We start from the raw sequence: 24,094 nt of genomic DNA, 5'->3' as shown, positions 1-24,094 counted from the left end.
CGCCACTCGGACCGATACCATTCGGTCGGCCAGCCGCCGCTCCAACGTGCGGCGCCGGCGCGCGAAATGCAATCAGCCGTTGGATGGAATCAGTGAGCGTTCCGGAGTCTCCGGTCGGTCTGTGCGCGGTGTGGAAGCCGCCATTCAAAGCTGAGCGGCTTCCGAGCGGCGGCCGGACGGCTGTCTGGCGGCGAGATGGGATGGAATGGGCAGACCGGCGGAGGTTGACGCGACCGGGGTATATTGAGTGAACGATGGTCTCAGACTCAGCGCAACTCAGCGCTCAGACTCAGCGCGGTCCTCGAACGGACGGCGACCTTGCGTTTTCCGATGGGATGTCCCGGCGTTTCTCGTTGGGAAGAAAGAAGGGTGTACAAGTAATTGGACTGGATATCTGCCTGCGAGCAGTGCAAAGTCAGCACCGCGGCGGACGCACGACAGGGCCCGTTCAGCAGCTCGGAAGTATCGGCAGAGACGGCCGCTCGGGCACGCAATCGATGCAGAGGCGCGACCGTCCCGGCCGACGCATATGCCGCCCGAGCTCCGTGGGACACAGCCGCCTGCGTCGCTCCGGCGCGGGCCGACTGGGAGGGCTACCAAGCCAGCCAGGGTCAGCCGACCGGCGGCGGTCGGAATGGAGCACTGCGACACCCTATTATGGCGATATGATTGGAGTGACCCTGCTGTTGAGAGCTCCAAGAAATGATGTAATATTTTCATCAAATGCTTGCCGTACAATTAATTTAGTTGTTTACTTCAGTTTGACGTTATTTTTTAGTATTACGTAATTGCTTAAATTGTGGACTTGGATTTACGATCGTTGTTTACAATGCCCGTAAAGTGAGCGTATCTTTGAAAAAAACATGTCTTAATTTATTTACCAGATAAGAAGGAAATTCAGTGTCTGTATACCCAATGCTCTGGGCAATCATGGTTGCATAAACATCAACCATTCATAGTTAACCGACTGTGCTCATCGAAGCAAAACTCTTGTCTTGGAACCATATGACGTTTAGGGAAATGACCTTAGTCAAAAGCCTCATTCCAAGTAATTGAGGAACTTTATCCGTTGCTTTATCCGTCTTATGTTTGTCGAGCAGATAGAGATTGCATCTTCCGCTCGGCTCTTGGAGCCAAGGGGCTAATCTACATTTTATTTGTTTGCTAATCGCGTCGGCTGGCAGACTGGTCTTGTAAAACTGTCTCGTCTGGCGGTGACGGCCCTTGTAAAGCGCTGACAGCGGCAGCGACGGCTGGCAGCGGGCTGAGATAGCGCTGAGCGCGATGCCGCCCTGCCCAGTCGGCTAGGAACAGCTGCCACAGGGTGGGAACATTAGCCAAATGTCATACATGCAGAACGATTCATTCCCATCGAGCTACTGGATAAATCACAAAAATGTGCGTTTTACAGCACTTACAAGTACTCGAGTAAAATGACCCTAAGCTTATTCACACCACATCCACAGAATAGCCGTCAAATAAAAAGTATAGCAAGATTTATTCTGGCTTTCTCATCTGTGACGTCACCGCTTGGCGAACTCGTGAGACCATTGCTACTACATATAATACCAGTCACGCAATGGAGACCGAGCTACACTGCTCGTATTTTCATCTGGTGCAATGCAGCGTCGCGCGGGCCGCCCGAGGCAATGAGTTCCCCTGCGTGCCGCGCCTGCGAATTGCCTCTCGCTCCGGTCTCGTTGCGTTCCCCGGGGCGCGGTTCGAGGCTATCCCGGCTCCAGACCGGGACTGGCTCGGCCTGCAGAGCTCTGTGCAGTGGCGCGATTACACCCGGAGCTGCGGCGAGCTGGACCTGACAGGTGAAAGTGAAACGACGCGAGACCACCCGACCCGGGTGCGGTTGTTATACTTTCGATTGTTATCTGTTGGAATGTTCTGAAAACTCGACATGAATTTGCATTTACTCTTGTTACTATTTTTTGAAGATGATCGTACCAGAGGATAATGTTAAATGATTTAAGTATTCCTACCAATTAGTCATCGTTTTATAGCCCACAACCCTCGTTCAACTTTACTAGTTAGTAGGTTTCAGGCAGCTCCCCCATCAAGGCTCGATACTTCCCTAAAACGATCATAACGCGGCCCTTGTCCGGGACAGCGTGCGAGGCGCGAGCGCTACAAGCCGATAACGAGTGCAACGTTATTGAGGTCGCTTTAAACTAATTACCGACCTAGAAGCACTTACGGATGAGGCCATTCGAAGAATCCGATACTTTGAGGTGGGTGGTAGTTGCACCACAAATACGCCCATTAGAAACAGAGTGTGCTCGCTTCAGAAGCGGCCCTTGTTATCTCGTAGTTCTGAGCAATGCTAGGAACTCTTGAAGCGTAAAACGTGTTTGTGCACAATAATAGAGTGCAAACAGTTCTATAATTATGCAGCATTGTAATACAGTTGCATTTATGTGACCTTCCTATCTGTCAGATGCTGATCAAAAGAGGGCATTCCAAATTTGGCGGCGCTTCGCGCCGCGTTTTACGTTATTCGCGAAAATCCTGAGGGGGGGGGGTGCATCAACCCCCTCGCAGGGCGAGGGTTAAACAGGTAATTGTACGGCAAGTTACCGGTGGCGCGGGGAACTTAGAGCTGTGCCCGCAATTAGCGAGTGCAGTCGGTCGGCATGCGCTCATTAGTGTTTATTTGCGCTCATTATCAACTTTACACCCCTCCTTATAGCATCTAAAAAAGGCGAGAATTTAGCTCTGGGAGTTGGAGTGAGCCTAAGCATTAATAATATTGAATTGTATTGCATTGTATTGTTTTGTATTGTATTGCATTGTATTGGCAATTAAAACACTCCACACACTAAAATGGCTTTTCTTAGTGTCGCGTCTGACTTTAAAGGGGAAAAGACAAGTTAAAATGCACCCAAATCACGGCACTCAGTAAACATATAGAACCATTCACTCATCTCCACACAAACACGTAAATACATTTGCCTTGAATTTTGAAGCCGTGCATAGCGGTATCTTACTGTATTTATGCTAACTCCAATCAGTGTGAAAAATAGGGCCTATACTTCCATAGTAGTTTGAAAGAGCAGTGTCCCAAAATGCGTTGTTTTGGATGAGGAACGACTTCCAAATAAAACTCATTTTGCTTTCGATATTTTTATTTTTTAGTGCACTTTTCACTCCCAATTCCCCCCAAAAAAAACTTGTATGGATGGTCGTTAAACATCCTACATTTTACCAACCTTATATATCATTGTATGCTTTTGATCCCTTATCCATTCTTTTTGGGCCTTATCTGACCAACAATTTTCCACTCTAATCCCCTTTTCGGAAAGGAATTTCCCCTCTGACACGCAAGCCAAAATACAATTTTGGGACACTGAAAGAGGGTAAGTTATTTTGTGAGAGATGGAAGTCAATCCATCTTTTGGAAATTTGAAGCGTTTAAGTGGTACCTACACACGCAACATCTTTTACAAGCAATCTTTACGTCTCTACGCAATGGAAAGCTTCTGTCATATTGACATAATTTGGAAAGCTCACTCGTCAATTGCTAATGAAAATATTTAACAGGCTAAATTGAATAAAATCACTGGCTGATACTTCCAGGATTCCAGTTTATTTGCTCACTGGCGCTCGTTTTCAAGTTGAGGAAGTTGGCGATCTTTGACTAAACCTGTCAAATCAGACAGATTGCGCTCGAAGTTTGGATGGGAGGTTCGGCTTTAGGGATGCATCCAATCAACTCTGCAAACTTCGGCTGTGTGCAGAATTAAAAACGACGCGGCTAAAGGTCTACCGATACCGACAAATTAACGTCAAATAAATCTGTTACTCGAATTCTTCTTCGCTTTGATAAAAAAGGTATTTTTCTAACTGAACTAACCAAGGTAGTGTTAAACCAAGCTAGTGTGATGCTATGATCATTTGCGTCATTTGGCTCGTTGGTGGAGCACTCATTTCATTTACCGGTGGTGACACGCAAACAAACTGTCAAAGTTCCTTTCATTCTGTGCATGTTGACGAGCACCCCCATATAAAGTCGCCTGACTGACGTGCTGACGAGGCGGACAGCTGGGCGTCTCCCTGCACAATGGTCGCGCTGCTCACCGTGTCGGGACAGGACGGCAGGGTCTCGATGAGCACCTCTGGCACGGTGAGCGGCGGCGGCGGGGTGACGGCAGACGGCGGCGACTGCTGCACGGGCTGACCCTCCACCGGGGCCGGCGGCGCGGCCGGCCGGGCCGGACCGGGCGCCGGTGCCACCGCCGGCCGTGGCTCGGCCAGGGACCCGGGCAGGGGTGGCCGGCTCTCGATCGGCGGCATCGACGGAGCCAAGCTCGGCTGGCCGGGTGGCACCAGCAGACCAGCTCCTGGAACAATAGAGAGCAGGCGTGGGTCGAACGGCCGCCGGTATTTATTGGACATGGCAATGCAATATTTCGGCAATGCAATATAACCGGAATGTGGTTGTGTCAAATAAGATATCGGTGGCTGATTTTATTTGATCGACTTTAAAGCGGGCAGCTGAACAGATGTGCTTTGGGCTGGGTGGCAGCCGTGTCGTGCTGCTATCCCGACAGCGAGCAAACATTCCCACGGACGGGACACTCTGCAGCGGGAATGAAACAGGCGACGGGCCGCGGCGCTTCTCCGTAGTAACGGCGCCGTTCTGGGAATCCGACCGGCGGCGCGCTCCTGCGGGGCTTTATCTGAGCCGGGGCCAGCGGCAGCTCGGCCGAGCCGCGCCAGCTCGCAGCCGGCAGCTACCTCAGCTCTGCCATCAGGGCTGACTGTAAACAGAGGATCGTGCCGTCTGGAGCGCGCCGCGGCGCCGGCCGAGCTCGCGCCGCGCGTCCCGATATAGGCCGGCCCCATGGGAGCTGCGGAGCTGGGGATCAGCCGGAGACGGGCCGGAGGAGCCCCGGAGGTGGCAGGACGCTCCCCGGCGGCCGAACCGCGGGGGAGTCGGTACAGATGTCGGCTGACGCGCATGGGATACACGAGGGAAATGCAATAGATCTGAAGACAATTGAACGAATAATGTCCATTCCAGGTGCTCGACGTTTGTCGTTATTGTATGCAGTAAAGTATTTACCTTTGTCGTGTTGGAAGATAAACACGACAATTCCAACATCTTCCAACACGACAAGTCGTGTTGGAATTGTCGCGCTGGAAGATGTCGTATTTCAATCTAGTTGGGAAATTGTGACTTGTTTTCGGAAAAGGGCAAAAACTTTTTCCGAGGATTAAGCAATTTTTCAAAATACCGAAATATATTCCAAACAAGAAAACTTTGGAAACGATGATGCGGACGCCAGCAAGTGCTCGTGTTCTATCTACAAGATACGCAATATCGCGGAAAGCCTCCCTCGAGAGGCGACGCGACCGCCATCCTCCCCAGAGACGGCCGCGGGGTACCGCCCGGCCCACATACTCGTGTCTGCGACAGCACGAGGCTCTGATCCGCCATCGACCCGGCAGCGGCCGCGCTCAGCGGCGCTCCACACCGACCACGCTCGCCGGAACAGCATCATTCAGGCGCCCGCGCGCAAAGCCATCTAGCGGCAGCTCGAGAAGCTCTTCACTGCAGCAGCGAGTGGGAGCAGTGAGCACTGAATTTAATCATCAGTGATTTTGAGTTTTGATGATGCGTTTGAATGGTCTTGGCAATTAAAGGGTGTTGTAGGACATTGGCTAAAAATTCATTCTGCGATGGACGCGTAACTAATGCAAAAAGAAAAGCTTACATTTGATTAATTGATGTCTATTGGAAGCACGACGACGCGGCCATAGTGGAAAGCGTTTGAAGCTGCTTACCAGATTCCTCTACCTATGAAATGTCGCATTCGATGGCTGTTTACTGAAACCCTCAGCTGGATATTTCGGCGTACTCTGTCATCACTCAGCCTTCCATTAGAGCTGCTCTTTTCAAATAAGCCGGAATTGATTTTGGATCAGAGGATCGTGATGGCAGCCAGCACAGGCGGCCTTTTCCGAGGACTATTGGTGCCCTGTCGATTAATTATGTCCGGAGGCTGGCGCGGCTGCGGGTTTTTGTCGATCATCCTGATTGTCGTGTCGTCTTTGATGTGTTCTTCATCTCTGTGGCGTGGTCTGGTCTATCTGCCCGCCCGCCCGGGGCGTCTGTCAGAGCGCGGCGAGCGGTACCCGGCCGCTGAACCGCTCTGGCGAGCCTCTCAATGTTCCGCAGCGGAAATGAGGCTTCCAGAGCTTTCAACGGAACAAGTTTGTAAGCCACCTGAACACAATGATGAGGTTCTTTGAGATGGGATCTGTGGAGATAAACGAGTAAACAAGCCTTTGAGGGGATGTGAGCGAGCGTAGTTGTCTGTTGTGTCTGAAATAAACGCAGCTGGTGTGTGGGCTGCTTCTTTGCGGCATATATTATGATGGCTCTAATGTAATCCAGGTCTCCAATTCGTTTAATGCTCTCCAAGGTCAGACACTTTTTCACATACATCTCACCGTCACTTATGGAATTTCGCAGACCAAAGACACTTTCTAGTCTCTAAACGTTTGCAATGCGTCAATATTTTCATTGAGTGGAGTAACACTTCTTTGTCTTCATAGCTCCTGTGTAACAGTTTGCTTACAGGTCAATGGAAAACACCTTGCTTTGTCTCTTGAGTACATGTGGTGGCGTTCTTTAAACACCGACCGGGGTAGACATCTCACCTTGTCTCCTGACGCCGAGGATGATACCCAGGGTGGCCGGGGGTCGGGCCTGGAGAGGGGCGGCCGCGCCGGCCGCTGGAGAGACTCCCGGGGCGAAAGCACCGGGGCTCAGCGCCGAGCCACCGCCGACGCCGTTCACAGTGTCTGAAAACAAACACCGAATGCCGGCCGTCACTCTGAAATACACGTACTGGTGCTACCGACCACTTCACAACGTGTGGGCATCTTCTATTGATGGTATATTTTTATTACGAGTATACCATATAACCTCGTATACCAAGAGATTCGCAGTCCGATAAAAACGCGGAAGCCATCCGTGAAGCCTGAATTCCGTCCGATAGTGCCCGCGGCAGAGCGTTGCCTAAATATTGGATGCGGGTTTGGCATAGTAATCAACTGGTAACAAACCAGCGCCGGCCCACATCAGACACTGATATAAACCAGCCCGCTCCGCCATCCCACCACCAGCCGCAGCTGAATTTCACCGACGCGACGGATATAGACGACAGAGAACTCAATTAGTTCGGTGTCGCGCGCGGCTCGCGCCCAGCGGGGCTCGGTCGGCGCTCGGGCGAGGTTAGAGCGTGCTCATTTGGTGCTCGGCCAGAACCCCATCTTCGTCGCACGCTCCGTAGACATTGTCTCGAACGGGTCTTCGTTCAGCGGTCTCTGAGCAAATTTTGGCTCAGCGCACGGTTCGGTTCAGTGTGAATGTTTCGTCAATGGAAGGGTCTAGGGGCGAGTTCTCTCTCAGCGGGACGTTCTCCGGGGCGGGGTTGAATCAGTGGGGCAGTCTGCGGAGTGAGTATCCGCTCGACGGGGCAGTATCTGATGCTTAATTCGCCCAGTCCCCTAGTGGTTTATTGTGCGTCCACTACCTACTCTGCTCGGAAGAGAGGATCGCGCTGGCCGACTTTAATCGGGTTTGGCGGCGACAGCGACCATTTGGAAGTTGAGCTAGTAAGAGACATGGCCGTCCGCGCTGGCCGAGTCACCGCCTCTGTAGTGTCAGCGGGGCCAAACGGTGGGGCAGTCAGCGGCGACTTCTAGCTGAGGGCAGGACGCCGCACCATATGGTCCGAATTGTGTGAAAGTAATGGGGCATATGGTCGGACCCAGCAACTACATTCGTAAGTGGGCTATATGCTGTATGGTGAGTGATTGCAATCGATATTGAACAAAGGGAAGTAATAATGATAGAAGTTGTAACAGGAATAGGATCTGGTACTTAACAGAGGGTTGTCATTATATTAATTCGACAATTTATGAAAAAAATGGGGAAAATATGGAAAACAGTATGATATATGAATGTTTTTCTTTCAGCCTAGGTGTTAAAGATCATCACAATCCTATGCAGAAAAAAAACTCTGCTATGATGTCCGAACTGGGCGTTCATGTAAATTAAAACGCTAACCACGGTGTTGATGAATTCCAGAATGAATAATAGCAGACGTGAATTAGGGCGTTCATCTTTCTCAGAATAAGTACACTGCATTTTATGGCACACAACAACGGACAGAACTGCAATATCTACGCAAAGTCTCACCCAACAGAACTAAGGAGAATGCAATATCTCCTTGATAATCACGAAATGACAACCGGATGTGATGTTATAATCCTTGCGTAATGCATAACCATCATGTTCGTGTCCGCTCAACCTGCGCTGATGTGTGGCGGTGGGATGATCAGACCGTGATTGTGTCATTCATCACTGGCTCCGGCTTAAAGCCACCTAGCTGGGCGCCATCCCACCCATGTATCTCCACCGCTGGGCATCGCCCGGCATCCAAATGACATCGTCGTCCGCAGCTCCGACACACCCTCTCGACTGGCGTGTCGTGCCTCGCGCCAAAGTTGTCGGTCCTCGACACCGGTCTGTTGTCGGTCCTCGTCACCGGCCAACTCCCAGGGGTGGGTGAGCAAACAGACCCAACTTTGTATCGGAGAAAGGACCTGCATTGCTTCGCGAAGGAACTCGTTAAAGATGCGTAGTTAAGGATGGCAGTGATTTCGTCCGACGCAATTTGATTTGACTTGCATTCGACGTTTTTCGTCTCTGGACTGCTCATCGGTAAAATGGAACCACTGGACATTATGCTTAAAAGAAGCACTATAATAAGACCGAATGTCGAATTATTCGCTGCCATATCTTGGTCTACAGAACACTCCATTCAATATCGGGTCGGACAAAAAGAGCTGCCGAGTCAATCCCGAGTCCGTTGTCATTGTCAGTGTAATCTAACCCAACCTTTGCCACCAATATTGCAATCGAGGCGACTTTCGGTCAATGTATCTTCACCGTGACCTTAAAAAACTGCTGTTGATGAATTTCTTTCATTTACTGTGGTACGGACTCAAATAGGTAGCAAAGCGCCAGAAAGGACTTGCCTCTCTCCACTTTGATGGAGTTGCGGCGCTCATTATTGCCATATATGCTCTGTCAGTCAGTGTGCAGTACCACACAACAGTCTCCTCTATAGTGTTCACAGCCTGATTTAACGTAAAAATAAACCCAGAGGCGTGAACGACACACACACTATTTCTGCCACAGGAAGCTGACTATTTTTCAGATAGCGGGACGCTGAGCGGCTGCAGAAACTGGCAGCGATTTGTGCCCTGTAAATCACACCACTCTGGTGAGGTATACAATCTCGCCTGGTTTGCATAATTCATCCATTTGGTAGCGTGTTCGGTCAGAGTGTGGTTTTGTTAGAATGGCTGGTAAAAAAGCAGACTGTTTATACGGTTAAGAATTCTGGCTCGCTCGGGTGTAGTCTGCAGGTGTTTATCATAGTAACCAAGACCTTGAACTGTTGTTGAGAGAACGGTGCCAGATTTATGTTCAGCTGAAAATGTATCACTTGAAGCACACCTGCTTTTGTAATAAATTCGCTTCGTTTTCATAAATCAATGTCGCTCAAGCAATTTAAAACAACGGACGTTTACGCCCAAGATTTGGCTACATTTTAAAAGTCGTTCCATCACGCTTCAGATTTATTGTTCCATCGCTGGAACATTTATTTCGCCAGAGTTGGAGGCAGCCGGACGAGACATAAACGCTGCATTATGCATACTCAGATCACAGCTTTGGCTAGCCTCGCCCTTGGTGGGGCGAACTGAGCGGTGCCGGCCCGGTGGAAACTGGGGACTGTTTCAGCCGCCGCTTTTACAGAATGATTCTGAAGGTTACAAAATTGTGTTGATAACACTTGTGACCCGGCTATCATGCTAATGACGCTGTACTCGTACTCACTCAGCTGGTGGAGCGGGTGTTTGGTGTTTGTGTGGTGTTTGGTGTTTGGTGGGTGTGTTTGACGACGCTGTACTCACTCAGCTGGTGCAGGGGGTGTGGCTGCTTGGCGTTGGGGTGGTGTTTGATGGCGTTCATCCGCCGCTGGAAGCCGCCCGGCTCCCGCCGCGGTCCCCGGCGGCTGTGCTCGGCCGGCAGCACTCTCCGCCGCTTCTTCGGCAACTTGGAGCGAGCCTGCGGCGCAGACGGGTGCGTGAGCACGAGCACAAATGGCCGCAAACAGCTGCCGGCCCGGGGGCTACGGTGCTGTGTGGATTAGCCAGGCAGGCATTAGTTTTGTTTCCAAAGTTGTCCAACGTGCCTGCCTGGGAGGTTTCTCAAAACAAAGCTTCAAATGTGATGCCTATTTTGCTTGAACTGACAGGACTCGTGTAAAGTTAACATGAGTAAACTGGCATTCCATGACGGGAAACATTCTTACGTTGTGGGCATCGACATTCGACGCAAGCATGGAGTTGTGGTAATGTGCACGATGCCCTTTACACGGTACGCATTACACATAAAACTTATAGGTAACGTGAGCATTCCGTGTGACATGATAGCTTGCGCTTCTCACACAAACTGTAATTTCCTCAAAGATCGATAATTCGGAAAAGCCGAACTACGAACTAAATTGAACTATTGTGTTTCCTCTGTTATTGGTATCCGACATTCGCTTTTCTCATTAATTCTGCCGGTGTGTCTCGGGTTTCTGGTAAACAGGCCGTTAGCCTGCCGAAATGCCTCACCGGTCGTGGCGTTCATTAGGACGCGCAACGGCTACCGACGATCTATATAGGAAGCTCTTTGAATGCCACCAGATGAAATGATTTGCAAAACACATAGTGTTGTGTATTTGCCTTGACCAAGCTGGCCGGCAGGACTTTAGCTATTGCAGTGTTTTAGAGGACGTGCCAGTTGTTGTCTTCCTTTTTCACGGGGCCTCTCTGTTGCCCATATATGGCTGGTTGTTGTCAAAGTGTGTGTGTCCGACGTAGTGCGACTGACTGCGCAATACAAGCTCTAACCCAAGATAAAGTCTCAGCTATGAAGTAGCACGGACAAATCTCACGACACAACAAAATTGGCGACAAGGATGAGATCTAGAAATCAAAAAGTGAGATCAAGCTGAGATAAAATGAATAAGAGCTAAAAGGAGATTAAAGGAATGTCACAAGTGCGCAACAATTGTCGCAAGGAAAGAAAAGCTTAATTACGATGCAAATGAAGATATAAGGAGTTGTTAAAAAGGAAAGAAAGTGAAAAAGAAACCAGAAAAACAAGTTAAAGTGGTTAAATTCCGTATTTGAACTCTCAAAAAGAAATTAAAATGGCTACAAGTCTGCCACCGCCACCGGGTATGCAAAAAGGTGAGGATTTTGGTAAATGGATCAAATCAGTTGAAATTTACATGGGTGCTCAAAATATTGAATCATCTGCTCAAAAAGTGAACATCGTGCTGCATCTTCTTGGCCCGGATGTACAAGAAATTGTTGATACGCTGCCTGATATAGCTGATGTAACCGACCCATACGTCAAACTGAGAGCACAATTGGAAAAGCATTTCAAGCCTCAAGTGAACACGGTGGTGGAGCGTCATGTCTTCAACATGATGCAATATGAAGGAGGTAGGGTAGAGGAGTATGTAGCTAAACTGAAAACGCAAGCAAGGAAATGCAATTTTGAAGCTTCGGAAATGGACAATCTGATCAGGGACAAGCTCTTAGCAACGTGCCCATCCTCCAAGGTCAAGGAGTCAATGCTCAAGGAAAGAGTGCTGACCCTATCACGTGCCATTATGATATGGTCAACTGACGCAACAGTGAATGAACAAGTAAGAAGAATGGGAAAAAGTGCAGAAGAAGAAGCAGTGAACAAGGTGAAGTGGCAGAACAAAGAAAGAAATGAATCACTGAAGGAAAGAAGGAAACCATGGAATGTAAATGAAAGAAAGAGCCATGAAGATAAGAGGCCATGGAAAAATGCAAATGGTCAAGGGAAGACATGGAAAAATGAAAACAATGAAGAAAACAGGAAGTGGAAGTTGGAGAAAACTGAAAGGAGACATTGCTTCAGGTGTGGGAAAACGAACCACCTGATCAAGTTCTGCAGGGTACCACCCCACGTCAGATGCCACAACTGTGGGAAACAAGGACATCTAAAAGCAGCGTGCAGAAATGGAAAAACGCTGAATGTGGAAAAAGAAGACCAAGATGATGAAGTTGAAGAAAATCTGTGTGTGTACCAAAGCACATCAAAAGGGAAGGAAGCCATCAAAGTGAACATGGCTGTCAACGAGAAGAACGTTACGTTCATTGTGGACACTGGCTGTCCGGTAACCATGATTCCAGAAGCGCAGGCTGAAGGCCTCAACTTGAAGAATACCAGATGTAAGCTCACATCGTACACAGGACATGAAATACCTGTCAGAGGAATGACAGAAGTGGATGTGCAGTATGAAGGTCAAATGAAGAAACTGCCAGTATATGTAGTGGGAGGAAATGGTCCATGCCTCCTCGGAAGGAACTGGCTGCATGAAATCAAGCTGAACTGGTCAAGTCTGGTTGGTCAAGTGAAAGAAAAACCTGAACCACAAAAGAAGATGAAGAAGCTGAGTGAAGTGCTGAAGGAACATGAAGAACTCTTCAGTGATGAACTGGGAACAATGAGTGGTCAGGAAGCTGATCTGGAACTGAAGAAAGACGCAGAGCCCGTCTTCAAACCAGCAAGGTCAGTACCTTACAGTCTGACTGATGCAGTGGAAAAGGAGTTGGAAAGATGGAAGACGCTGGGAGTAATCGAAGATCTCCGAGATGATGAACCAACGCCGAAGTGGGCAACACCACTGGTTGTGGTGCCCAAACCAGATGGAAGCGTACGCCTCTGTGGCGACTTCAAAGTGACGCTGAACCAGTACCTGAACGTACCGGTGCATCCTCTGCCGAAGACCGAAGACTTGCTGGCAACCATCGGACCTGCGAAGTTCATATCTGTGGTGGATCTGTCGCAAGCCTATCTGCAAATGAAGTTGTCAAAAGAAAGTCAGGAACTGTGCTACCTGAACACGCCGTTCGGACTGAAACGGATGCTGAGGCTCCCCTATGGAGTCGCGTCAGCTCCAATGCTATTTCAGAGAGCGATGGACCGAATCTTGAAGAAAGTACCAGGTGTCAAATGTCTGCTGGACGACATCCTCATCACAGGAAAAACTGAAGAAGAAGCCTTGAAGCGGCTGGATGAAGTGCTGCAGATCCTGAAAACAAACGGTCTGCGCCTCAAGAAGGAAAAGTGTCAGTTCATGGCGAAGGAAGTTCGCTATCTGGGAGTGCGATTGGGTGCAAACGGAATCCGACCTGATCCCGAGCGAGTGAAGCCGGTGCTGGAGGCAAATGCGCCAACAAATCAAAGAGAACTACGTGAGTTCTTGGGAGCTGTAACGTTTTACAGCAAGTTCCTGGAAAATCTGTCGAAGATGGCGAAACCACTAAATGAACTCCTGAAGAAGGACAAAGAATGGAAGTGGTCAAAGGAATGTGAAGAAAGTTTCACAAGAATCAAAGCCCGCCTGGCATCTGCTGAAGTGCTCCGACACTTTGACGTGAAGGAACAGGTGACTGTCATCACCGATGCCAGTCCACATGGTCTGGGGGCAGTCCTGGTGCAGGGTGTTCCCGAAAGACCTGTGCTGTACGTGTTGAGATCACTCAGTGAACATGAAAAGAAGTACTCACAAATCGAAAAAGAAGGACTCTGCATCGTTTGGGCATTCGAAAGGCTGAAGCAGTTTCTGTACGGACGTCACTTCAAACTCGTGACCGATAACAAGCCACTGGCTCAGGTGATCGGTCCCAAAACGCCACTGCCAACGTTAGCAGCAAGCCGAATTCAGAGATGGACGATGAAAATGGCAGAGTACGACTTCACCGTGGAAGTCAGGAGGTCTGAACAGATACCGGTAGCAGACTGGCTATCGCGTCTACCAAAAGGAACCTCCGTGATGAATTCAAGTGCACCAGAAGATGAATGCACCGTGTGCCTGATTGGCCAGTTGAGTTCTCTCAACCCAGTCACTGCTGCAGCGATCCAGCGTGAGACGACAAGAGACCCGCTGCTCGCAAAAGTGGTCAACTTCGTAAACAAAGGATGGCCAGACAAAGTCGGAGAAGCTCTACATGCGTTCAAGGTCAGACAAACAGAGCTGACGGTGGAGCAAGGATGCCTAATGTGGGGCTGTCGAGTGGTAGTTCCACCGAATCTGAGGGAAAGAGTTCTTGAAGAACTACATGAAGGTCATCAAGGAATGGTCAGAATGAAGCAGCTGGCCAGGATGCACGTCTGGTGGCCAAACATGGACAAAGAAGTTGAAGCTGAAGTGCGAAGATGCCAAGGATGCTGGCAAAAGAGAGCTGAACCACCATGTACGGACCTGCATCCATGGGAGTTTGCAAAGGGTCCGTGGCAGCGAATCCATCTGGATTTCGCTGGCCCAGTTGATGGGAAGCTGTACGTTGTCCTCATCGACAGTTTCTCGAAGTGGATGGAAATCGCTCCAATGAAGCACATCACATCAGAAAAGACTATCGAGTATCTCCTGAATGTGTTTGCACGGTTTGGCCTACCTCACCAAATCGTCACAGACAATGGACCGCAACTCGTGAGCAAGGAATTCGAAGGATTCTTGAAGCGGAATGGAATTCGGCATGTCCGAACCGCACCGTTCAAACCCGCAACGAACGGAGCAGCAGAGCGAGCTGTTGGCTGTCTCAAGGGCTACCTGAAGGCCACAAGTGGAAAGAAGATGAACCTGCCAAACTTCCTGATGGCGTACCGAAACACTCCACAGGCTACTACAGGAAGAACGCCCTCCGAACTGATGTTGGGACGACAGCTACGTACGAGGCTAGATCTTCTGAAGCCTGATCTGACCTCTCAAATCCAGAACAAGCAGCAAACGCAAGTCGAGCGACGTCATGGTCAACCTCGACAGGTTGCCATCGGTGACGCGGTCCTCGCCCGAGACTACCGCGGTCGCGGAAAATGGGCGGAGGGAGAGGTGATGGATGTGGTAGGGACCAAGCACTACCTGGTTCAGGTACATGACCAGGTCTGGAAGCGCCACATCAACCAGTTGCTGAAAATCCCAATGGCGTCTCCTCGTCATCTGCGTCCGGCTATGCAAGAAGACGACGACGAAGGCATCCGACGGGAAATCGTTGTTCCGGAGACGGCCCGCCCTGAGTCGCTGTCTGCAGAGCAGGAACCGTTGTCATCTCCCCCGGAAGCTCAACAAGAACCAGCACGCGAGCCGACGCCCGTGCGCGAAGGAGCTGCTGCTGAACAGGCCGCTGACTCGCCCAGACGTCCAGCGCCGCTATCAACCCGACAGCCGGCGCCGGAGCCTGAAGTGGTGCTGAGGCGCTCCACCCGGACACGGGTACCAGTGAAACGCCTCAACCTGTAGCCGAAGCTTATGTAGATGTATGTATGTGATCTGTGTGCTGGCTTCTAAAAATTGGTTTCGTGTGATTTCAAAAGCTGGAGCTTAATTTAGTGGGGAGGAGTGTTGTGTATTTGCCTTGACCAAGCTGGCCGGCAGGACTTTAGCTATTGCAGTGTTTTAGAGGACGTGCCAGTTGTTGTCTTCCTTTTTCACGGGGCCTCTCTGTTGCCCATATATGGCTGGTTGTTGTCAAAGGGTGTGTGTCCGACGTAGTGCGACTGACTGCGCAATACAAGCTCTAACCCAAGATAAAGTCTCAGCTATGAAGTAGCACGGACAAATCTCACGACACAACACATAGGTTCAGTGCTTGATTGCATAGCGTGTTGACTAGGATTTTTTTTTACGATACGAGAAAAAAAAAATAAGTGGTAGCATGATTCTTGCTTCATCAGTTGACGACAACGACCTACATACAGTGAAGTGCAGGTTTTCTGAATGCTGCTGAGCACATTGAGGAGCTGTTCTTATAAGGGATTAAATTTTCCCCTTGAATAGTTTGCATTAGCTATGATAATGTTAGCTCCTACTACATATATATTTATTTTCGATAAAATGATGCAAGTTTGCTTTTATTCGACATGTTTATTTAGGCGATAGCTCCTGTCTGCGAAATTCCAAAAGTTTCTACGCATTTTTGTGCACTTTGACTGGAAAGTGTAAACGAGTGGAAATTCATACAGCGCCATTATCTTTAAAAGGTTAATTGAAGCAGCACTTTATACTGCCCTACTGACATTAAGTTGAGGCCAGGCGATAAAGTGTAATAAACCTTCACTTCAATTACATCCACCATCATTGCATTAACACCGTATAATGGGGTAAACAGTCCCTCATGAAGATAGGGCACATATTGGTTCTGGTCCAAAGGCGTATGCTGTAGCGGGTAAAATTTCACAGGGTTTTCCTCTCAGATGCGCAATGAATAGTGGGTAGTTAAATAAATCAGCACCCACTAGTATAGCAACCAACGGGAGATTTATTGGCCTCATAATGATTAAGGACTGGCCTTTCATGAACATCTATTTTTATGTCAGGCCGGAGCCTATCAAATAATCTCAGCAGGCTTATGGCGGGTCATTGAAAGAATTCGTTCTGAAATGCTATAGAATAGTTTTGAAGCCTGGAGAACATATTAGCCGTTTCACGACGGGCTATCCGGCGAATGCACCTGATTTGACCAAATCTGCACCTAATTTCTTTTACAGCAAATATCTTCGTTTTATGAATTTATTTCAGTGTTTTAATCGATGATGCTCTCTGATAATATGACAAAGCAGGCACATAAGCAATTAGTGCAACCCTACCAGCGCGCTAAGAGACACAGGCCGTTTTCACGACGGAACTTTCGCGGTGGAACCTATTTGATACCTGGAAAGTACCAACCCTTTAAGGTCTTAGAATCCTTACAACTAAAGTCTTTTGCCTTCAATTATATTTTTAAAAGTTTTAATCCAGGCGATTTTGGCCGTCAAATCGCTTAAATGGCACCGCGAAAGTTCCGTCGTGAAAACGGCCACACTGAACCTGATTTGACCAAATCTGCACCTAATCTGTACCAGATGTGCACCAAATGTGTACTCAGATGGCCGTCGTGAAAACGGCTATTACTGAGTAGCTGTAGGATAAGCGCGAGTCAAGAAGAGGTGGTCCAGAGTTCAGCGCGGGCGGGAGGTGACGGCGCCCGCCTGGCCGGCCGTCCGATCCATACCGGCTAATCTCTCGGCGTGTGACGTAACCCCGCCACTATCGCAACTCAAACAGGCCCTGTTGACAAGCTGCGCCGTTAATGAATTATCCGGGCGCCCCGACGGTGGTGACCCGGCCAGGATTAGGGCCAGCGGGGCGAAAGGTGAGAGACGAGAGTTTAGAGGGTATGTGCACGGCGTTCACTGAATCACCCTGTGGCCCTTTTTTGTTGTCCACCTGGCAGACGTCTTCGGACCACAGACAAATGATTTCTGTATTGGTATGCTGAACTAAACAATGTGGACTAGTGACAGACAAGCAAGTTTTTCAGTCGCCGCGCCTTCACCTTTGTTACGCATCGAGTAATGATATAAAAGTGGTGCTGAAGGATCATTGTCGCTTGTCTGGGATATTTATTATTTAGTATAACTTGTCCAAGTGTTCATTAGTTTCCTTATACACACACCTCATTTATTCTTGTGAGCACAGGGGCGACATTCATGCAGAATCGCATGCCTCAACGCTCTCGGCTTTCAGTCGATGCCCCGTGCACACATCATTAGAAGGCCGTCGTTAACCTCGTGTAGATGAGGGAACTGGGAAGCTGGCCATGGCTAGTCAGCTGGTCAGAGTGACTGTGGAACGAATAAGCTGAATATTCTGGGTGAGGCATGCTCTGAGAATATCGAGCATTTACTTATAAAAATGACATAGAAGCATCATCCAATATTTTGTCATCACCATGACGCTCCCCGCAGCACCTACCTGCGTGTGCGAGTAGACGTTGGAGAAGTTGGAGACGATGACGGGCACGGGCAGCGAGATGGTGAGCACGCCGGCGATGGCGCACAGCGCGCCCACCAGCATCCCCACGTACGTCTTGGGCACCATGTCGCCGTAGCCGACAGTGGTCATGGTGACAATCGCCCACCACAGGCCCTCCGGGATGCTCTTGAAGTCATTGTACGGGTTGGCCTGCAGCCGCTCGGCGTAGTAGACCAGCGACGCGAAGATGACGATGCCGAGTATGAGGAAGAAGACGAGGAGAGTCAGCTCTTTGGCACTGGCTTTGAACGTGTGGATGAGGATCTTCAGTCCGGGCGAGTGCCGGGTCAGCTTGAAGAGCCGCAAGATGCGAATGATGCTGAAGAACTCGAGGATGTCGGCGTTGGTGTTGGTGAGGTTCTTGTTGAATTTGTTCAGCAGGAAGTCGGTCAGCATGTCCGTGTAGAAGCTGAGCGTAGCGATAAAGTCGATGATGTTGACCGGCGACTTGATGAAGTCGAGCTTGTTGGGACTGACGATGAAGCGGATGATGATCTCGAAGGTGAACCACATGTTGCAGGCCAGCTCGACGAAGAAGAAGGCCTTGTGCGGGTTGGTGCGGTTTTTGTCCAGCGTCCAATGCACGGTGTTATTGACACCGGTCACAGTGACGTTGTCTATCACAGGCACTCGCATGTTGGGGTGTGTCTTTAGGCAGAACGACAGGATCGAGATGACGATGAAAAACACTGATATGACCGCTACTATCTGAAACGATACGAAACAAACGTCACCTTGCTTAGACACTAGCACAACACTTCAATTGTCTTGGTTACTGGGCTACGAGTCGGGCACAGGCAAAACAATACGATGACATCCTACGCGACCATTCCCAACTGCAGATATAAGTGCCCCCAAATGTAGTACAATTTTACTCCTATATTCCTCACTTTCCGCCCCACTAATGCTGTTCTTTAAGATATGTTATTGGGTTAGCCTGTTTCCAACTGTAGTTTAGTTGCCCGATATACAACATAAAGAACATCTGGGGCGTGGTTTATTGGTCGACAGAGCTTCTAGAAATATCCGGCAAGGGCTGCTGCTTCTCGTATGCTCATGGCATTGTCGTTAAATTGCTTGACTGGCACTGTCCCGATATCGAAAGAATAATGGTGAAAAGCTGTATTGCGTATGCATACGTTCTTTGTGACTAAGCTCATTTTGCTTCTTTGATGCACATTCCACCCTGCATAAAGACCCATTAGCTTGAGATGGACTTGAGAACTTGACCACAGTTTTGTTATTGCAAATGAGACGTGAACAATGTTCCGTATGCTCTGATTCGATATTGACGTTTTTAGCCATATTAATGTTACTGTTTCTACCACGTCCGGTGTTAGAAATAATGCTGATGGAAGATTTTAAAATTGAATTTCTCAGACACACAAAATAGCATTAGGGCGTGCATAGGTACCTATAAGCTTGTTTTTACTGCAGTAAGTCATGTTTCTCGCCCAGTCTGAAGCCCTGTGCAGCTGAGGATGTTTTGTTGGTAACGTTCTGCTGATTGAAATTGATGTGATTTTCGTGTTTACGTCCCGGTCATTACAACGCCTCAAGGGAAATTCAGTTAGCTCTACACTACGTACCGTAGTGTAGAGGTATGTATGTACCTACGGCCTCGAACACGACTTCTTGGCAATGTTCGCGCCTTGCTAATGCAGCAACTGCCTTATCTCTCTAGATTTATTCTAAGCGATGGAGTATTTCTTATTGGTTTTAATTGTATGACCGATTGGTCGATTGTTATCCTTTTGAGATGCAGTAATTAGACTTTGGCCCTAACCCATAGACAGCTGCACATGTTGGGTTCAGAACCAAAAGTAATCGATTTTACCAAATCTATTTCTGAACGGCACTCCAAATTTTCGAGCGGGTTAAAATACGCGAATCTCTTTTGACTGAATAGCTTGTTACCAATATTAATTTAATGCATTAAGGTCTTGTCTTTGATTCAAACTTTGAAAACTGATTACACCCCTGGGGATATTGCCAAAAGCCATCACCACCTACCTTTGCTGCTACACAAGAATACGGCTCGTCGAAAAGACTCCAAACTTTTGGCTTCAAAGTTTGCCAGCAGGAAAGTTTTCCAGCCATGTAGTCCTCTTCGAAGCCGAATTTTCTGGCGATCTCCTCCTCGGACGGGTGTTCCGAATCCAAATCGAGCTTGTCCAGAATCGCCAACGTTGTCTGCAATCGGACCGATGAAATGGTTAGTGTACCTATGTGAAGTAGTGATTATAGGGGTTTTGCGCTGCTTATAATAGAGGTGTTGACTGTGGTGCAGGCAGGAAGGGGGGGGGGGGGGCTGAGGGAGTGAGGAGATTCTGCATGGATGTTTATAGCATTTAGTGTTTGATTAATATAGGTCATCCATATCTGGCTCTCCCTGTGTTTGGTGTAAGTCATCCGTACCTGTGTGTCCCTGTGTTTGGTGTAGGTCATCCAGCAGCAGGGCTCCACCTGGTTCGAGTCGAGGCCCCAGAACTCCAGCTCTTCCTCGAACAGTGGGCCGCACACGTTGGTCGGGTAGTGCAGCTTCCCCGTCCTGTCAGCAGCAGCGGGCCGCACGGGACTCAGCGGTGCCGAGGAAAAACACTCAGGGGCGGCGCCGAACTCCGGCCCGGCGACAATGAACCCCGCATTTACGGCGCCGCGGCCTTTCCGTCCCGCTGGGGAATGGGTAATGAACCCCGGTTACGGTCTATGAACATTCCTCGTAAATGAAAACATAGTGCTACACCCCGCGGCGGGAAACGCCACTCGCACCTCTGAGCTAGCTTTGTTCAGGAATACGAAATATCGCAACTGGATGTTACACCACATAAAATTAGGACGTCTGCTATCAGCTTATTCAGCAAGTTAACTAGCGAGCCAGTGCTACCTTGAATTAGGGAAAATAGGCGTCAAAAGTGGTTTTTTGAACATATTGATTGACTACAATCACATTTACTTGAGCTCAATCAACACTCAAACTATCGTAACTCGTAACCGCTTTCGTAACTCGTAACCGAATTCGAAAATTATAATCTAACCCTTTTCGATACCTACAAATAAGATTGTTTCCAATTTCGTCTTATCTGCCATGGACAAGACGTGCCAATGAAGAAGTTTGAAGCTTCTGGTCAATTCAGCTTGTCTAGGGCTCTTTCACTCGCACCATCGACTCGCCAATAGCAATTTACATTTCAGTTCATCTCAACTCGACATGTATTCCATCAATTTGATTCTGACTTCATTAGCGGCCGCCAAGATTCACAATCATCTAGCTTCACGCCCCACTAATCCAGTTGGGCCTTGATGACATGACTATCTTTGGCACCATCTTCACGGTAATGTGACATGCATGGTTTCCCCGAACTTCAATGCGTGGACGGCCGGCTTAAAATAGTCGCAGATGCAGATCTGAGGCAGTCTCAATTCCTGGCTTCGTCGGCCGATCCGCAGCATTAATGGGCTTTAAACGAGTCATTAGACGCGCGGTATCTGGCGCCCACACGCGGGCACGTGCCGGTGGGGTCATTACCGTGGCATTGCCCGGCCGAGTCGGAGATGACATCAGAAACTCGGCCACCGCAACGTGGGAACGCCTCATTAAGGGTCGCTGGATTAAGCTGCCCTTAATGGAACTGAGCCAGGGAATTCAGTTACAGATTGCGCCCATTCCGAGAAACACGCCCAACTCTTGGCAATACAGAGGCGCCCTACAGATGAAACAAGTAGTAATGGTGAAACACTTGGAAGACACTCGGGGCGATGCTGGAGGATTTTGAGCCCTGGCAAGTTTTCTAATTTTGCGAAACACTCCATGTTCGTGACATTCAAGCGATGAGCGAGCTTCAGAAAAGTAGCAGACGTTATCACGTTGTAATTGATTGAGAAGGCAATCCTAGTTGCTATTTTCGATTATCCGAATTCCGACTTGCTACCTCCCCATTGCATACAATCAATTTTGATACTAGTTAAATAACAACTACGGCAACCATAGCATAGTTGTATTGTATAAGGTTGGTAGTGACGTGGTGTTATTTTTTGATGATTTTGTTCTACCTACTCTTTGAAAATGTATCAGGCTTTCTACCCTGGTGAATACTGGGGCCATCTGAGGCATACCTAAGCCTGTGCAGCGTGGAAATGTCATACGAGAGGATGTGTACTCGATATTAAAAGAAGGCTACTTTTTATTTAAAATGTTTCTTTGAATTGCAAACCAAATAGCACAGTTAAGTGCAAATAATGTTAGAAATTCATATTTTTTTTAGTACTTTGACCCTACAGCGTTCAGCACCGCCCTTCTGGACACCTTTCTACACTCACCGGTAATAGTTGAGGATCTGCGCGAACACGCCCGGGTGCCGGTCGAAAAAGAACTCGTTGAGCACGGGGTCGAAGTTGGCGAGCGCCTCGGTCAGCCGGGACAGCCGCGTGGCCGGGATCTTCTTCAGCGTGGCCTTGTACGTCTCGAACCGGATGCCGCCCACGTTGAGGATGATGCGGTTCTCCCCGTCCATGGTCCAGGCTCCTATAAAAAGACACACTGGTGATATGCAAAGTGAACGTCACTTATCACATACTGGCGTCACATACAAGGCCAACGTCACTCAGTTGGTAATGGTTGGTTCCTAGAACTCCCAGATCTGGTGCATTGGCATGCTACCGGTCGTCTGAATGTGCTGTAAAATGTCGGTGGGGAAGTTAGAAACTGGATGAGATCGATGTTTTGAAATAACTTGTTCATTTGCTGTATAGATATGGCTAGATATAAGGCGTACAATGCTTGATAGCTATTGTAAGCTCGATTGTATGTTTCTTTAAATTTGCATTTTATCTTGATTTGGATTTTTTTTGTAACATCAATCACGATATTCATTTAATAAAGCATTTTTTTATAAATTTAGTCCGAACCTTTTGATAGGAAGGATTCACAAGGACAGAGCCACCGCTAAGCGAGGCTTGTTGCGGTGACCCTGGCCTCTACCCTCCGATCGCGCAATTCCAGTTCTATGGCAGAATTTAGAGTCCAAAGTTTAACGTGCGCACATAGCCGCGCACGGCCGATCCCCTCACTGACTTCGCCTGGCTACGGCCTGCCACCAACCACAACCATACCTGTCAGGAGGCCCATAAATGTCAAGCGCCCGTCGCGCATCGAACCCGAACTGTTGTACCCGGGAACGCGTGCTCTCACCACGCGGAGTCCAACGCTCTTACCAACTGAGCTACGGGACCGGCATTGATTAAAACGGCCGAATTATCTGAAGCTGGTGGCACCTTTTTCTTTTATCTATTGTGTCAGTCATATGCATATTTATTGAAAAATAGTAGGTACATTGCTATGTAAATTCGTCTGTATAGCGTAGCGTCCGAAGTATCAACAAGAAGGGATTGCGCCGGGCAGATCGTGCGGTGTCTGCCCTGACAGCGGCGGATCAGATGCAGTTCTCCTCAGCGACAGCTGCGAAAGCTCATCTTTACATGATGTCAAGGACTCGAATGTTTTCTTCACCTTGTTGCCAAGAAGACGGGTCCACCCTCCTTTCCACAGCGGCAGGGACTAGGGCCTCCCTACACGGCGACAGCAGACCCGACACGCGGATACCCGAGGGCCTGCCACTGAGCCGAGCTCGCCTTCCGGGCCTGCATCCGACGCTAAAAGCCCGTTCAATGCGGTGGCTACATCAGCGATCGACGACCGCGTGTGTCGCTCCTGGCTGTGGTGTATGTGTGTCGCTCCTGGCGGTGCATGCGTGTGTGTGTGGTGTGTGTGTGGGAAGGGAGGGGTGATGGGGGGGGGGGGTGAGGAACCCCTCTCAGAGCTCCTGGCCACAGATAGATGACTTACATGTGGGAAAATCGAGGCGATGTGTGCAATGCCGTACAATCAGGCTATAATTTGTGAGAAGGTTAGGCGAGGTTGGGACCGCATATAAGCCATCGTATTATATTCGTTTCATCAGTTAGCTACTCAACGTCAATGCTTTTCAAAATAGTCTCATGGAAAAAACTTGTAGGTACCGATGCTATGTTCAACGTGTTTTTATGACTTGGCTTACCCTTCTTAGGAAGCCAAGTCATAGTCACTTTAGTTGCCTTCTTAGCAACTAAAGAAAAAA

General features: G+C 48.9%; 2 protein-coding genes across 2 annotated transcripts in view; one reads left to right on the top strand and one right to left on the bottom strand.

Moving 5' to 3' along the window:
- Positions 1 to 24,094, bottom strand: part of LOC122388602 (potassium voltage-gated channel protein Shaw-like) — a 41,567-nt gene that overhangs the window by 12,722 nt on the left and 4,751 nt on the right. Inside the window, exons 2-8 of the mRNA XM_043379798.1 lie at positions 22,299 to 22,503; positions 20,397 to 20,529; positions 19,992 to 20,171; positions 17,919 to 18,686; positions 10,006 to 10,159; positions 6,676 to 6,819; positions 4,087 to 4,349 (exon numbers count right to left, since the gene is read on the bottom strand). Coding sequence (XP_043235733.1) covers positions 4,087 to 4,349; positions 6,676 to 6,819; positions 10,006 to 10,159; positions 17,919 to 18,686; positions 19,992 to 20,171; positions 20,397 to 20,529; positions 22,299 to 22,492 — 1,836 coding nt within the window. The 5' untranslated portion in view covers positions 22,493 to 22,503. The remainder of the gene's footprint in view (positions 1 to 4,086; positions 4,350 to 6,675; positions 6,820 to 10,005; positions 10,160 to 17,918; positions 18,687 to 19,991; positions 20,172 to 20,396; positions 20,530 to 22,298; positions 22,504 to 24,094) is intronic.
- On the top strand, positions 10,940 to 15,759 carry LOC122388592 (uncharacterized protein K02A2.6-like). Its single transcript, XM_043379786.1, has 2 exons — positions 10,940 to 11,985; positions 12,019 to 15,759. Exons 1-2 carry the CDS (start codon positions 11,295 to 11,297, stop codon positions 15,423 to 15,425), a joined length of 4,098 nt encoding a protein of 1,365 aa, XP_043235721.1. The 5' UTR covers positions 10,940 to 11,294; the 3' UTR covers positions 15,426 to 15,759.

Source organism: Amphibalanus amphitrite, unplaced genomic scaffold, assembly GCF_019059575.1.
Source record: "Amphibalanus amphitrite isolate SeventyFive unplaced genomic scaffold, NRLGWU_Aamphi_draft 000018F_arrow, whole genome shotgun sequence".
In the NCBI taxonomy this organism is placed as follows: domain Eukaryota; kingdom Metazoa; phylum Arthropoda; class Thecostraca; order Balanomorpha; family Balanidae; genus Amphibalanus; species Amphibalanus amphitrite.
Note: the sequence above shows the minus strand (reverse complement) of the source record. Positions and strands in the feature narration are given on the sequence as shown.